Source organism: Tiliqua scincoides, chromosome 8 (assembly GCF_035046505.1).
Source record: "Tiliqua scincoides isolate rTilSci1 chromosome 8, rTilSci1.hap2, whole genome shotgun sequence".
In the NCBI taxonomy this organism is placed as follows: domain Eukaryota; kingdom Metazoa; phylum Chordata; class Lepidosauria; order Squamata; family Scincidae; genus Tiliqua; species Tiliqua scincoides.
Window position 1 is genome coordinate 30,852,538 of NC_089828.1, and position 14,290 is coordinate 30,866,827.

The 14,290-nt window shown below is 47.2% G+C and overlaps 1 protein-coding gene across 1 annotated transcript; it reads right to left on the reverse strand.

The window, feature by feature from the left end:
• Positions 1-650: 650 nt before the first annotated feature.
• ISYNA1 (inositol-3-phosphate synthase 1) lies at positions 651-13,630 on the reverse strand. The gene is made up of 11 exons (XM_066636070.1): positions 13,534-13,630; positions 12,315-12,438; positions 10,250-10,411; positions 8,591-8,720; positions 7,973-8,166; positions 6,650-6,799; positions 5,940-6,155; positions 4,136-4,300; positions 3,880-3,993; positions 2,611-2,828; positions 651-1,096 (listed from the first exon to the last, which is right to left on the reverse strand). Exons 2-11 carry the CDS (start codon positions 12,426-12,428, stop codon positions 880-882), a joined length of 1,680 nt encoding a protein of 559 aa, XP_066492167.1. The 5' UTR covers positions 12,429-12,438; positions 13,534-13,630; the 3' UTR covers positions 651-879.
• Positions 13,631-14,290: the final 660 nt, after the last annotated feature.

Here is a 14,290-nt window from a genome sequence, read left to right on the forward strand (position 1 = left end):
CCTTGCTTTGTGCAAGGCCTTTTATAGGCCTTGAGCTATTGCAAGACCTTCATTCATTCATATAAGCTCATCTTTAATATATTCATTTATGTAAACTTATGTAAATTTATTCAGATTTTAAATGTAAATTACTTCTCCCCCCCCTGGCCCCCGACAGTGTCAGAGAAACGATGTGGCCCTCCTGCCAAAAACTTTGGACACCCCTGATCTAGAGTGTAAGACTCTCAGGGCAGGGACCCATTTTCAAGTACTAAAATCACCACATAGACCATCTGCTTGCTCATCCCACCCTCCCAATTCACCCTGCTTCCATTTCCCTCCCCTCAGGGCAGGGGCCTGTGTACATGTACTTTTATAATAGGGCTCTGCAAGAGACAGCACTATATAATCTAATTATAAAGAGCACATTTGCCAATCAAGGGGGCAACTGAGCACCAGTATAATGGTTACAGGGTTGGGCTAGGACTGGAGAGACTCAAGTTCAAATTCTCACTGAGCCCTGAAGTTCACTGGGTGACTTTGGTCCACTGTCTGTCCTGCCTACTTCCCAGGGTTGTTGCGAGAATAAAAAGGATGGAGGGGAGAACTCTGCCATTCTGAGCTCCTTAGAGGACATGCAGGAAAACTACCACCAATTTAAAAACTGAAGAATGGGACTTCTTAGAACCACAGTTTATTTCAAACTTAAACATTCACAGTTTCTGAATGAAAATTTCCTCTGAAATTGGGGGTAGGGAGAAGAAGGTTTATCTGCCCTTCAGAACGTAAAATGCGGCAATCCAATTATGAGAGAGAAGACACCCACCCCAGAACAGTCCAAACAATTGGTATGGCAGCACCACAATCTGGTGCCAGTGGCCTGCCCCGCCAATTAGACTTTTAGTGCCCCTGGTTGAGTAGCTCATTGTGGGAGTCAGTACCCAGGTGGCCATTGCTTTCTAGGGGGCACATGAAGCCATTCAGGCACGCGGCTGGCTTCTTGGGAGCAACCGGCTGGGCTGGCTTGATGGAGTGGGCATGCTTGTAGAAGCTCCATGGCTGCTGCATTTTGTACTCCAGTTGCATGTGGTTCTGGGGTGGGAGGCCCACACAGGCCCTGTGGAAGACAGGAAAGCAAACAATCAGGGAGTTGGAGAGACTGGAACTTTTGGGGTTTTTGCAACTTCAACTTTAATTCCTTCTCATAAGGTGTTGATAGTATTACAAATGAGAGCGAAAAATGTTCTCTAAGAGTGGGGGTCATCCAACTAAGATTCATGGGCAACAGACTGAGGAAGGAATTCTTCACACAGCACAGAACTAGTTTGTGGAAATCATTCTCACAAGTCAGTGGCCATCACTGCATCTTTCAAAAGGAATTGGATTAACTTGTGTAGCAAGAGAGATTATTTTTCTTCAGCTAAGCCAGCTACAATGGAGTATCTGTGTTCAGACAGTACGTATGATGACAAAATCCATAGAGGGGAAATAGGAGCCCCCATGTCCCATATCCAGCTGGCCACTGCTGGAAGCAGGATACTGGTCTAGGTGAACCACTGGTTTGATGGAGCCAAACAAATCAGGGTTTTACAAATCGGGGGGGGGGGGGGAGAAGAGAAAAAAATCAGACCCCAATGGAAAAACCAGACAGTGTTACTATGGAGACCCAAATTTAGTACTCTAAAGGTCCAGATAGGAAGTGGTTACCATAGTAACCATTACTAACCATGGTAGGGAGTTAAGGGGTCACCATGGCTACCTTGGGGATCACTAGTAGGGGTTGTCATGGCTACCTATGCAACTCATACTGGCAAGGAGGTTAAAAGATGTGTAGGGGTTTCCATGGCTACCAGAGCATCATTTGCTAGCAGGCTGTTACGTGATGCCAGGCCTGATTAGGGGCTGGTTCACACATGCCATAGCCAATCTGATACAATCCTTGGCATCCTGTGGAATTGGATTCAGTCCATGAGGCAGGAGATCAGTTCTAAGGCAATGTACATAAAATTTGATGGCTTCAGTTTGTAAGCCACCTTAAATGGAAAGCCCTGCAACAGGAAGTGTTTCACTGTGGCTTTGAGCCATAGTGGCTCAGACAGACATGCAAAGTGACTGTTTGTTGCTGTGGCCATCAGTAGGCATATAACAGGCAAACGTGTGAACCTGCCCTTGTTATCCAAAAGGAAATGGTTCTGTCCGTACATATTGCAAGAACATGGTTTCTGAATCCTTAAAACCTGCTAGATACCTTACAAAAAGACAGATGTAGGCCTAATACATGCAAGTACTTAATCACTCCTCCCCCCACCATTTACACATACAACTGAAAGATCACTTCTGGACTAGTCTGATGCAGGAGATATCCCAGGATTTGGCAAATAGCCTAAGCTCCTGTAGTGCAGGCATTCTTGGAGAGGGGAAAGGAGGGGTAATTCTCCATTAGATTCATAGACATAGTTCAGGAATCTTGGATCCTCCTCTTTTGTCTGAGTGAATGCCACTGAAGTAAAATATAATTGGTTTGTTAAAGCACAGCAAAGCAAACAGTATTTGAACACTGTTTAGGATTTCCCACCTTGCAATTGGATACGGTAGATCAATTACCAAGGAAGAGAAGATGTCCATAGTTACCTGAACAAGTTCTCTATGGCAGCCCGTTGGCGAAAGAGTGCATTGACCACTGGGGTGCCGTCGGGCACAAGCGGCGCCTTGCACAGGAAACTCAGTAGCGACAAGACACTGTGAAGTTGCTGGGGCTCAGTCTCTCCCTCAACCACCACCCGGATCCGCTGGCAGAGTTCAGCCAGGATCACCAGATCCAAGATGATGGGGGCAGCCAATAAGGAATCCTGCAAAGAAGGAGTAGCAAGATGCTGAAGGGCATTTCCTCACCAGCGCCTCATTCCTGCTGGGCAAAGTATGTCCTCATATTCCCAAGTTCAACTACAAATACCATCCACATCTAAAGTGCAAAGAAACATGGTTTGCCCCCTAAGACAAAGATGTGCCAAATAAGAGATTGAGAAAATTATGTATGGCGTAGAGCAGTGGTTCTCACACATTTAGTAGCGGGACCTACTTTTTAGAATGAGAATCTGTCAGGACCCACTGGAAGTGATGTCATGACCAGAAGTGACATCATCAAGCAGGAAAATTGTGAACAATCCTAGGCTGCTATCCTACCCACACTTACCCAAGAGTAAGTCCCATTTACTATCACTGTTAAAAGAATATACATAGTAGCTTGTTAAAAGTACAGGTCTGTAACACTTCCCTAAATGCAGTCACATACCCTGGTAGCATCAATTCTAATATATTAAAATTAAATATCCAAATGAATGGGAACCCACCTGAAACTGGCTCGCAACTCACCTAGTGTGTCCTGAGCCACACTTTGAGAAACACTGGTGTCAAGAAAGTACTTTCTCCCTCTGCCAACACATGTGATCCTGGGGTCAACCAATCAAACAGATTGGCAGGAGATTCAGGATAGCCAAAAGAAAGGACTTTACAAGATACAAAATTTGTGGAATTCCTTGCTACAATGATGTATGTATGGCTGCTTGCTTTGATAGTTCTCAAAAGGGAATCAGACAACACCACAGAGGATGATGGGTCTATCAATGGCCATTAATCATGACGGCTATGTGAAACCTCCATGTTCAGAGGCAGTCTACATCCGATTACCCAAACAAACAAGAACGCCATTTCCTTTGTGCCCATAATGTGAGATTCCCAGAAATATTTGGCCACTATTGAAAATGGAATGCTGGGCTAGATGGCCGCTTTGTCTGGACTATTGTTATTTCTTTCCTTGCTACTTTAAGCCATTGAGATTCAGGAACATGAATGCAAAAGCCCACCCCACCCTCCCCACAGGCTTGTTGGATGAACACCTACCTCACAAGTGTTGTGGATCACGATGGTGCTGGTGCCCCCCAATGCAATCTCAGATGTATATTCATCTAATGCCCGCTTGCTGTCACCCACGTATGGTACATATTTAATCACCACCTGTTGATGGGGCGGGAGGAGAAAGCAGCTTCCATGAGCAGACAGGTCAATCACTCACTTCTTCACAGTTTCAAGAGAGGACTCAGCCTACCCTTGCATGTCTACAATTCAGCCCTCCCCACCTCCACCACCTCTTACTAACACAGTGATCTGGCTGCTCTCCTGGCCTGTACAGGATGTTGTTTGACTGCACCATATCATCAACCACGTTGCTCTTGGAGACCTCCTTGGAGTGGAACTGTGCTGGGGCAGAGAGGTTACACCCATCGTTATTGCCCAGATGGTTATAGCTGACAATGGAGACTGGCTGCAAGGACAGAAGAAAGCAATTTACTGGCCTTGTTTAAACATGCATGGATGCACACTCAAGCTTCTAGTCCTCAAGTTTTACTGGCAAAGGTAAGAATCACATGGCTATCTGGAGTCACCTTTGACCAAGTCAGGCTCTTGAACCCTCAAGCTCACTGCTATCTACTCTGACTAGAAGCAACTCTTCAAGAATTCAAACATTTCTTTTAAAAAAAATTCAAAAGAGTGACACTTTACTCATACAGAGCCAACATGGCTTGAAGGAACTTATACAGAATTCAAAACATACATGCATATCCCAGACACCAAATCCTCACTATCTGCAGAAAAACATGAAAAGTCACGTGAGGGAGCAAGGGTGGAAGGGTGCCTACAGCTTCATTCTAGCACAGGGGTGCTCACACTTTTTTGGCTCTAGAGCTACTCTGAAACCCAGCAAGGCCCGGAGATCTACCAGAGTTTTTTTTACAATGTTCGCGCCATCATAACATATAACATTTATGTGTTCAGTGTATGTTGGTGTACCTTGAGCCCCACTGAGTATAACAGGACTTACTCCTGAGTAGACATGCCTAGGATTAGGCTGTGAGGCTGCAATCCTAGCCACACTTACCTGGGAGTAAGCCCCATTGAGTACAATGGGCCTTACTCCCGGCGTTTCCTCCCAGAGGCACCTGAAGGGGGGGGTCGGCACTCCTCGATCTACTCGTTTTGCCTCGCGATCTACCGGTAGATCGCGATCCACCTATTGAGCACCCCTGTTCTAGCAGGAAAAATGTCTTGGACCCTTTTCTAGGCAGACACCAGCTGCCTTGCCCCAGTTGGAGAGGAGGGCTTTTATCGCCCTCCACTTTGAAACAGGTTGCACTGGTTTTGCAGTTTCTCAGGTCAAACACCAGGGCAGCCCTGCCCCTTGCAAACAGACCTTCAAGAGGTGACACAGGCTGGGCCAGAAGAATAGAGGAGAAGCCAGAAGGATGCAGTGGCTCCTTCACCTTGGTTAGCAGACATTTCTGCTATTCCAGTTTGGAATAGCAGTTCACAAATCCTCCCTTCCCTCGCTCTTCCAACAGCACTACAAAGAATCTGGCAGGCAAGAAAGAAGGTGAAGGAATGGTTCCTCTAGGCCAGGGGTTCCTACAGTGTGTATCACAATGCCTTGGGGTGTTGTGGCACACTCACAGGGGCATTATGGGATGTCCCTGGTAGCCCCTTCTACCTGTTCTCCCTGGTAGTACAATCTTGGATCTCACAATTTTTCATGAAATAAGGTTTGGGTGCCGCCATCTTGATCTCACAAGATCCAAGATGGAAGCACCTGACTGAGCCAGGAAGATGAGGCTGTGGAGGCATGAGGACCCGGCTAATTTTGGGAACCACTGCTTTAGCCCAATGCTGTCTGCCCCACTAGCAGAAGCTCAGCAAAGGCCTCCTATAGCCAGAAAGCTTATCCAGTTCTGCTTCTCAAAATATTTTTTTCCTGAAGAATTACTCCAACGCTGTACAGCAGTATTGTGCAGCACAACCATTGCTGTACTGGAGTAATGCAATGCAGCAGAGATGTCCCTGGAATGTAGAGCTCATGCATAGGCTATAAAACTATTCACCAGCTATCCTGTCACACCATCCACACCAACCTTAAGCCCGGAGCTTATGAGGAAGTCCACCAGGACAGACTTGAGCTTCGTCTGGCCAGACTTGAAGTCATCACCAGCAATGAAGACCTGGCGCTGGACAGCCAGCTCGATGGCCCCTGGCACAAAGGTATTCTGGGGGGAGCCGTTGATGTAGGTGCAGCCCTCCAGAATGCTGGCAACAGCAAACAGTGTAGAAGGGGACACCTCTAGGCCTCTCTGGGTGAGGACAGACAGAAAGATAAGCTGATGGTGGGGGCACAGGAAGAGCAAAGGAGATCTTTCCAAAGATTGGCCATGCAGTTTAGCTAAGCTAAATTTAACTATCATGGATAAGAGCTATCAACACACAGACATATGCATGGAGGAGGATTAATCCCTTTTTAAAGCCCCTTGAACCTGTGGCCATCACTATATCTTGTGGCAGGCAGTTCTGCAAATTATGTGTCATATAGAGTTTTTTGCCTGTCTGGAATTTCCTGCCAGTCAGCTTGCAGGATGACTCCCAAGTTAAAGCACTGAGAGAGGGAGGGTAAAACACTATCAACTTTCTTTACAACTTGCAGTGTTATATACACCTCTTTCATGTCCCATTTCCTCTCCTCCCCCTTCCAGCCTGGCACCACCTTGTTCCTAAACAATTTGAAAGAGAGGAAGGAAAAATAATAAAAGACAAGACAAAATTGGAACTAAAAGGAATACCAGCATCGCACCTCAATGGCCTGAAGCAGATTGGCAGCTGTGTCATTCACTCCAGGCTGGAGATCACAGAATCTCTCTGTGTTCGCTGTCCAGAGGACAATCACTTTGTCCACTCTGCTGGAGTTCTTGAAATCCCGGATGTCCCGACGGATCTGCTCCATCTTCAGGGCAACGAAAGGAAAGGGGAGAAAGCAGGTAAAGTGCCAAGATCCCAGCCAAAGGCTATGAGAAAAGCGAACTCTGCATTTGGGATGGCTTGGGTTCAGCAGCTGCTTTACCCACACTTGCAGCTCTTGTCTCTAAGAGCACTTGGGCAGAGGGGAAAAAAGATCACTTATATACCAAATTTTCCAATGTTTCCTAGACCCTTTGAGAGCAATTGCTTAACAGTTTGGGCCAGATAAGATAAACAGCAAGCAGTTAAGGAAACAAGCTCAGAGTACAACATCTCCTCAGCCACAGGTAGCATCCAACAAGCAATATTCTCCCTGCCTGTGCTTTCCCCGACATCTGTAAGAGGAGGATAATAATACCAGCCTACCTTACAGGGCTGTACGAGATATGCTTTGAACACAGGAAAAGCACTAGATAAAACACAATTGTGGGTTCACTAATTGGGAAGGTTCAGGCAACTACCCACTCACTCCCATCACACTTTCTGTACCTATAATCCCAATAGTTTCTAAGCAAACCCCTGAAATGGGTTTTCAATCATGCCCAGAGAGGTTTCCCTTCCTGGCTTCCCAAAACACCTTTGCTAGACGTGTTTGTTTTTTGTTGATAACATAAAACACAAAACACTGCATTTTGGTGTTTAAGATATTTTCCAGAAATTAAAAGATTACTTTTCCAGCTGTGGCTGTGTGTGTTGACACTATATCACCTACTTAGTACATTTTTAAAGCATTTTAAATTAATAAAAATGAGAACTTGGAATGAGAACTTAGAATAAAAACAGTTTTCTGCCTTTTTCATTTTTTTCAAATCATGAAATCTGTGAAAAAATAAAACCATTTTCAAACGCCTCTAACCATTGCACATAAAAAACCCCTGTGCTCCTCAGCCAGGCTGAAGCTGCTTTCCCAAGTCACAAAAAATGTGGGTGGAGGCTCTAAAGCTAAGGGGGTGAGAACCTGCTTTGCATGCAGAAGGTTCCAGTTACAACCCCCAGTTGGAAGATCTCAGATAGCAAGATAGCAGGGCTGGGAAAAGTCTCTGCTGAGATCCTGGAGAGCTGCTACCCATCAGAGGAGCTGGTACAGGACTGAATGGCCCAACAGTCCAGCTCTGTCCAAGGCAGCCCCCTACGCTCTGCTCTGCCGTTAGCCACCTACCTGTTCAGCCTTTGTTCCCGTCAGGACATTGTCTGCTCTTGCCTTCTGGTTTGCCGCGATGAACTCAGGAATGTAGATGGAAGGCCGAGGCTTCAGGCCCACCATGTGGGGACGGAGCTGCTCCTGCAGTCCCCAGTCCAAGACCTGGGCTCGCTGCATGGCGTCGGCCAGATTCATGGAAGAGATGTCCCAGCCTGGCAGAGAGGCAAACAAGCCGCAGCCACTGATGTTACTTCTTCCTCCACAAGTTTGTCCCATTCCCTTTTAAAGCTATCTAAGCCAATGATCACCACCACAACATGTGGCAGCAAGTTCCATAGATCAGTCATGCACTGAAAAGGAGGGCTTTCCCTGTCTGTCATGGGTTTTCTGCCCATCATCATCAGTAAATTTGTCTACCAGTTAAATCTTATCTACAGTGGGCCCTCAGTATTGACAGGGAACTCGTTCCCTGTGTCCTTGAGGCCCTCCAGACATGAACTCAGCACCCATGTTAGGTGAAATCCATGGGTGCTGAACAGAGGGCCCATTGTACAAGGCAAACAGGCTCCTCCTCCCACACCAAACCATCCTCAACTCCCTGCCTTGCCTCTCCTTCCTTGCATGCAAAGCACCTACCATCAAAGACAATGTCATTGGGATGCACCATGGGGAGTAGATCCCGGAAAGGAACATAGACTTCGCCTGATGGACCAGTGCCCAGGGACACTGTGGACGCTTGTAAGAGGGAGCCATAGTAGTTGGCATGCTGAGGAGGGAAAAGGAGAGAGGTGGCACCTCTAATGAGATAGTTGGCCATTTACAGTATCACCTTCTGATTTCTCTCAGTGGGAGAGGAGCTTGGAGGAGCCGTAGCTCAGCAATGGAGCATTCGTTTTGCATGCAGAAGATCCCTGGTTCATCTCTTTTTTGCAATCTCTGGACAGCTACAGCCAGTCAAGAGGAGACAATACCAATCCAGGTGGGTCAGTGGTCAGATTCAACAACTTATACTTCAACCGAACAAGCCATTAAGGAACACTTTTTAGTTACAATAACGTTCTTTGCTACAATAGCTAAGCTGAACCTCCATGCACAGATGCAGCCTATCTTTGAATACTAAGTTCTGGAGACAGACAACAGGAAGGACTGCTGCTTCCAGGCCCTGCTCATGGATTTTCCAAAGGCATCTGCTGCTGACCACTGTCAGAAACTGGGTGCTAGGCTAGAAGAACCTTAGCTTGGATCCAGAAGAACTTTTCTTATGCCTTTCCACTGGATTGTTGCAAATGGGTCGGGCAGCTGTGCTCATGTAATGAATTCAAGAAGTCGATTATGTGTAGATTCAGTCCCTGGCGTCTCCACTTAAAAAGGGCTCTCTGGTAGCAAAGGCTGGGAACAAGCAACAACAAAAAAGCTCTTCCCTCTTCCAGCAGCTTTGGAAAGCTGCTATCAGCATGTTGTTGGCACAGAAAAGGCAAAAATAAGGCAGCTTTGTTCCCAGGCCTGCTTCAGGTGCCTCCACCGTGTGAATCCTACAGAGCATCTACTAGGTGCAGCACATTTGAAGAAGTAATCCCAACCCTTTGGCACGAAGATTAAACAGCAGCCGCACACACACCCCCAAAGACACACAGGCTTAGTCCTGACTTTCTCAGAAAGTTTTTAACTCTAGCTGAATTTTTCCAACCTTATCCTGCTGAAATGCATTCATGTTGCATTGCTTTGGCTACTGAAAAAGTATCTACTTTGCTCTACTGCCATGTATCATTTTATAGGGAGGGGATGGCCACTAGCTTAGATAGATGGCATTTACAGAATTCATGGAGGTGAAGGAGCAGCCTATTGGCCATGACAGCTGTATGGAACCTCCCTACATAGAGGCTGTCTTCCTCTGGCCAACCATTTCTGGCTATATCCCTGGTGGTTAAAAAAAAAAAATCACATAGTCCTACCCTGGTTTTCGGTCTGAAACAAAAATCCTCCAAAGCAACTGACTACCCACAATCTCAGGACAAATTGTTGAAAATGCTACGAGTAACAGAACTAGACAGAAGTCAGGACAGACAGCAACATCAGTTAAAAATAAATAAATGAAAATGCAGCAGATAGAAGAATAAACCTAGTTTATACAAGGATGATCAACAGAAAAAAGTACACAAATAGAAGTTGACTGACAAGAATTAACTAGATCTGGATTAGATTAGATCAAGAAGTTCTGACACACAACTTTATCCCTCTTCTGAGGAACGTCCCCACTCCCCACAGCAGGATGAAGGAGAGAAGTTGCTTGCTCACCTTTTGGCCAGTCTTGGTCATCCACGAGAGGCTCAGCCTATTGGCCAAGACCGCAGCGGTAACTGTGGTGCCGTTATTCCCTCCCCATCCAACAAGCATCACACCTAGCTTGGGAACTTGTTTCTCTGTGCAGAAGGCGAGTTTGATGGAGGACGGCTTAACCTGTAGGACCCCCCCACCAGAGTAACATTATAAGATTGGGAGTTTGCCTAGTACTTGTGCCAGTAACAGTGCCATTCCAGTCTACTTTTGATTTCATCCCCCACCCCTACTTACTATTACTTAAGAATGGTGCTAACAAGAATCAAGTCCATGGGCTCCCTTCCATGCAATAAGGACACAGTGGATTCTTCAGAGCTGGAGCCTACCAGTTCATCTCCTGCCAGCCCTAGCTCTACTCCTTCCAAAAGTTTCCCCCAAATCTTCTCCCATACCTCACCAAGAAAATTCCACTAGTCGTCAACTGACAGACCTGTGTGTATACTGCAATTCTATGAAACAGTAGTTTCCACACATTTAGCACCTGGACCCAATTTTTCAAATAAGAATCTGTCAGGACCCACCAGAAGTGATGTCATGATTGGAAGTGACATCATCAAGCAGGGAAATTGTGAACAATCCTAGGCTGCTTTCCTACCCACACTTACCCAGGAGTAAGTCCCATTTACTATCACTGTTAAAAAAATATACATAGTAGTTTATTAAAAGTACAGGTCTGTAACATTTCCCCAAATGCAGTCACATACCATGGTAGCATCAAGTCTAATATATTAAAAATAAAATATTGAAATGAATGGGAACCTGACTGAAATCGGCTCGTGACCCACCTAGTGGGTCCTGACCTACAGTTTGAGAAATTCTGCTATGAAAGCAAAGGAAAAGCATAGATTTTGGTATGAGGCAGAGCAGTGGTTCTCAAACGTTTAGCACCGGGGCCTACTTTTCAGAATGAGAATCTGTCAGGACACGCCAGAATTGATGTCATGACTGGAAATGACATCATCAAGCAGGGAAATTTTTCACAATCCTAGGCTGCAATCTTACCCACGCTTACCCAGGAATAAGTCCCATTTATTATCATTGTCAAAAGCATATACACAGTAGATTGTTAGATGTTTAAAATTTCCCCAAATACAGTCACATACCATGGTAGCATCAAGTCTAATATATTAAAAATAAAATATTGAAATGAATGGGAACCTGTCTGAAATCGGCTCGTGACCCACCTAGTGGGTCCTGACTCATAGTTTGAGAGACACTGGGGTAGAGAATTCATCTTCCTTGAAAATTGCTACTCTCATATTTTTTCCCCCCTGAAAAGCAACTCCCGGACCCTAAGATGTTTAGACTTTAAAGAGGGTGGTAACCCTACTGAAATCTCCAGGAGCTGGAAGGGTGGTAGAACTTAGTTCTCCAATGGTTTCTGGACCAAGGTTTTAGAAAACTATACAATACTGTGCCTCCCCCCCTCACTTCAGAATAGAATTACACAAGGCTACCCAGTTTGTGTAACTGTATACAGACTGCAGAATGGAGTTTCTCAGCTCAGAACTTGGATTACCTGGTAACAGAGTTTTAGTTCTTTTCATTTCCAGGCCGGTTTATGGAAATTAAACCACAGTTCTCTTTACAAATCTGCAGCCAAAGAAATTACTGGTTGGATGATAATTTCTTAGCCTACTTGGTACCTTTCCTTCGGACACCTTGCTTCTACTTCCATCCCACTGTTTCCAGACCCCCAGGATCTTCCTAACCCCTAAATAGCTATCCTCCCTAGGGTCTGTGTGGGATTAACTTACTACACAGGTGGAAAACTTCCCCTTCCCTCATGGCAATCTGACTGCAAGTGTCCCAACAGTTTTGCTCTCTGAACAGTCATGAGCATTTCATGCCATCACAGCAGCTCAGCCAATCCATTCAGGAGGTTTCACTGCCACAAGTACTTCACAACATCAACAGCAGCAGAGAGAAAGAACAATTTTGAGTTTTTGTCTCAGCTTCCTGTAACATTTGCTTCTTTCCTCACCTCTTTCAGAGGCATCCACAATCTTATGCCAGCCCCTACCTTATTGATGCCATTCTCCTGGCACACTTTCGTAGTATAATAGGTATATTTGGCCTCAATGAAGTCCTGGGTGTACCTGACATCAGGGCTCTCTACCACAAACGGTGCAGCCATGGTGTTTGCTCTGGATGGAGAGGGGGAAGAGAGAAATTAGATAGCCACACTGAAAAAAAGATTAGAAAGACACAACTCATTCTTATAACCAACTTATTCTTCCACAGCGTGGAAGAACACCACACCCATGATCGGAGCACTGCAACATCTCTGGGTGAGTTACCATTCCAGCTGGAAAGGGACACATCAAGAATGGCAACACACACATAAGAGGCACAAGCATAATTAACCCATTTCTGCCCAGCCCACAGGTGTACACATTTGATCCCTGGTGCGTACAAGCAACACTGGGCAGAAATGGCTTAATTGTTCTCAACAGAACCTGCATGGGAGGAGGCAGGGCCTTAACAGAGACTCATCCAGAGACCTAGTGAGTTGCTTCCTCCATGTACTGGAATCAATATTTTTGATCTATTTTTTTTAAAAATAAAAGTTTCTCACAACAGGCAAGCCAGAAAATCATGTTACTGACACACACACACTTCCCTTTCCAGGATTGTGCCAGTTTCAACAGAAGCAGGGCAGGATGGCCATTAGGGTTAGAAGGAGAGAAGGAAAGGACATCACAGTCCCAGGCAGAGAAAGTGGATCAGGGCAGTCGGGCAGGCAGGCAACCAGGTTAGTCGCCCACCCACCCCCCAGCAGAGGTAGCTTGTTTCCTACTCTAACCCACAGCCACTTTTGCAGATCTGGAGAAAGACTCCAAGAGGGCTGGCTCTCAAGAGCATCCACTCCAGGGCCACACCCCCTTTCTAACCAGAGAACCCAGGCGTCCGGGCACAGGTAACACAAGCCTCCCTCCGCCGCAGTTCTGTCCGCAAAAGCTCCCAGGTCTGCCCACTCCCCTTTTCAAGTTCAAGGAAGGAACCCCGGGGGAGACCCGCCAGGAGCCACCCCCCTGCGGAGAAGCAATGAAGCCGGGCGTCCTGATCCCCCTCCCGGAACCCCCCACACCTACAGATGCCCGACCAGACTCCAGCCCTAGCCGGCGGGGTGGGGAAGGAGGAGGCTCCAGCCAGGGCAGTGGAAGGACAAAGGGCAGGCGGGGGGCCCCGGAGGAAGGGGGCGTCCGCTCAGCCCCTCCCAGCCCACCGCAGTAGCCTGCCTGATTCAGGTAGGTCCCGTTGCGCTCCTTCCACTCCACTCTAACACCGGTCCGCAGCGCGCCTCCTACGCAGCGCACCCGATGCCGCTGCCCAGGCTTAATCGGCTCCCGGGACCCGCCCCCCGCCTGCTCCGCCCCTCGGAAAAATTTCCACCCGCTCCCCCTCGCCCCCTCCGCTCCCGCGGCCACGTGCCCCCGGCTTCCCTGCACGTCTGTGCTTGAGCCAGGCGTCCTCTAGGGAGTCCTGGAGGCGGTGGCTATTACTGCACCTCCCTACTACACCACTATTCTACTATTACACTACTACTACCCCCAAAGTAGCAGCCTCTGGGCAGGAGGAGGGAAGATCTCCAGCCCCCCCCCCTTGTGCGCCGCCCAGTCAGGGAAAGCACCGCTTTGTGCGTTCTTGGAGACGTTGGGTAACTTTCCTTCCCCTTTAGCTCTCCTGCACACTTAGGGTGCAGCTGCCTCTCCTGCCCCACCTCAAGCCTTTCATGCTTCCATGTGGCCCTTCGGAGGGCTATTTAAGCATTCTGACCTCTTCTGCCCCCCCTGAATGCTACCTGGGAACCCCAGACAGTGGCGTTGCTAGAGGGGGGGGGGTCAAAGCACTATGTTTTGCAGGCCACCTCATGGCAGTGTGCAAGGGGCCCTCCCCTTTGGAGTCATTCCAGGTGAATGCCTCTGTTTCCCCACCCCCCCCCTTGCTTGGAATGGCTCCCGAAGGGGATTAAGAACATAAGAACAGCCCCACTGG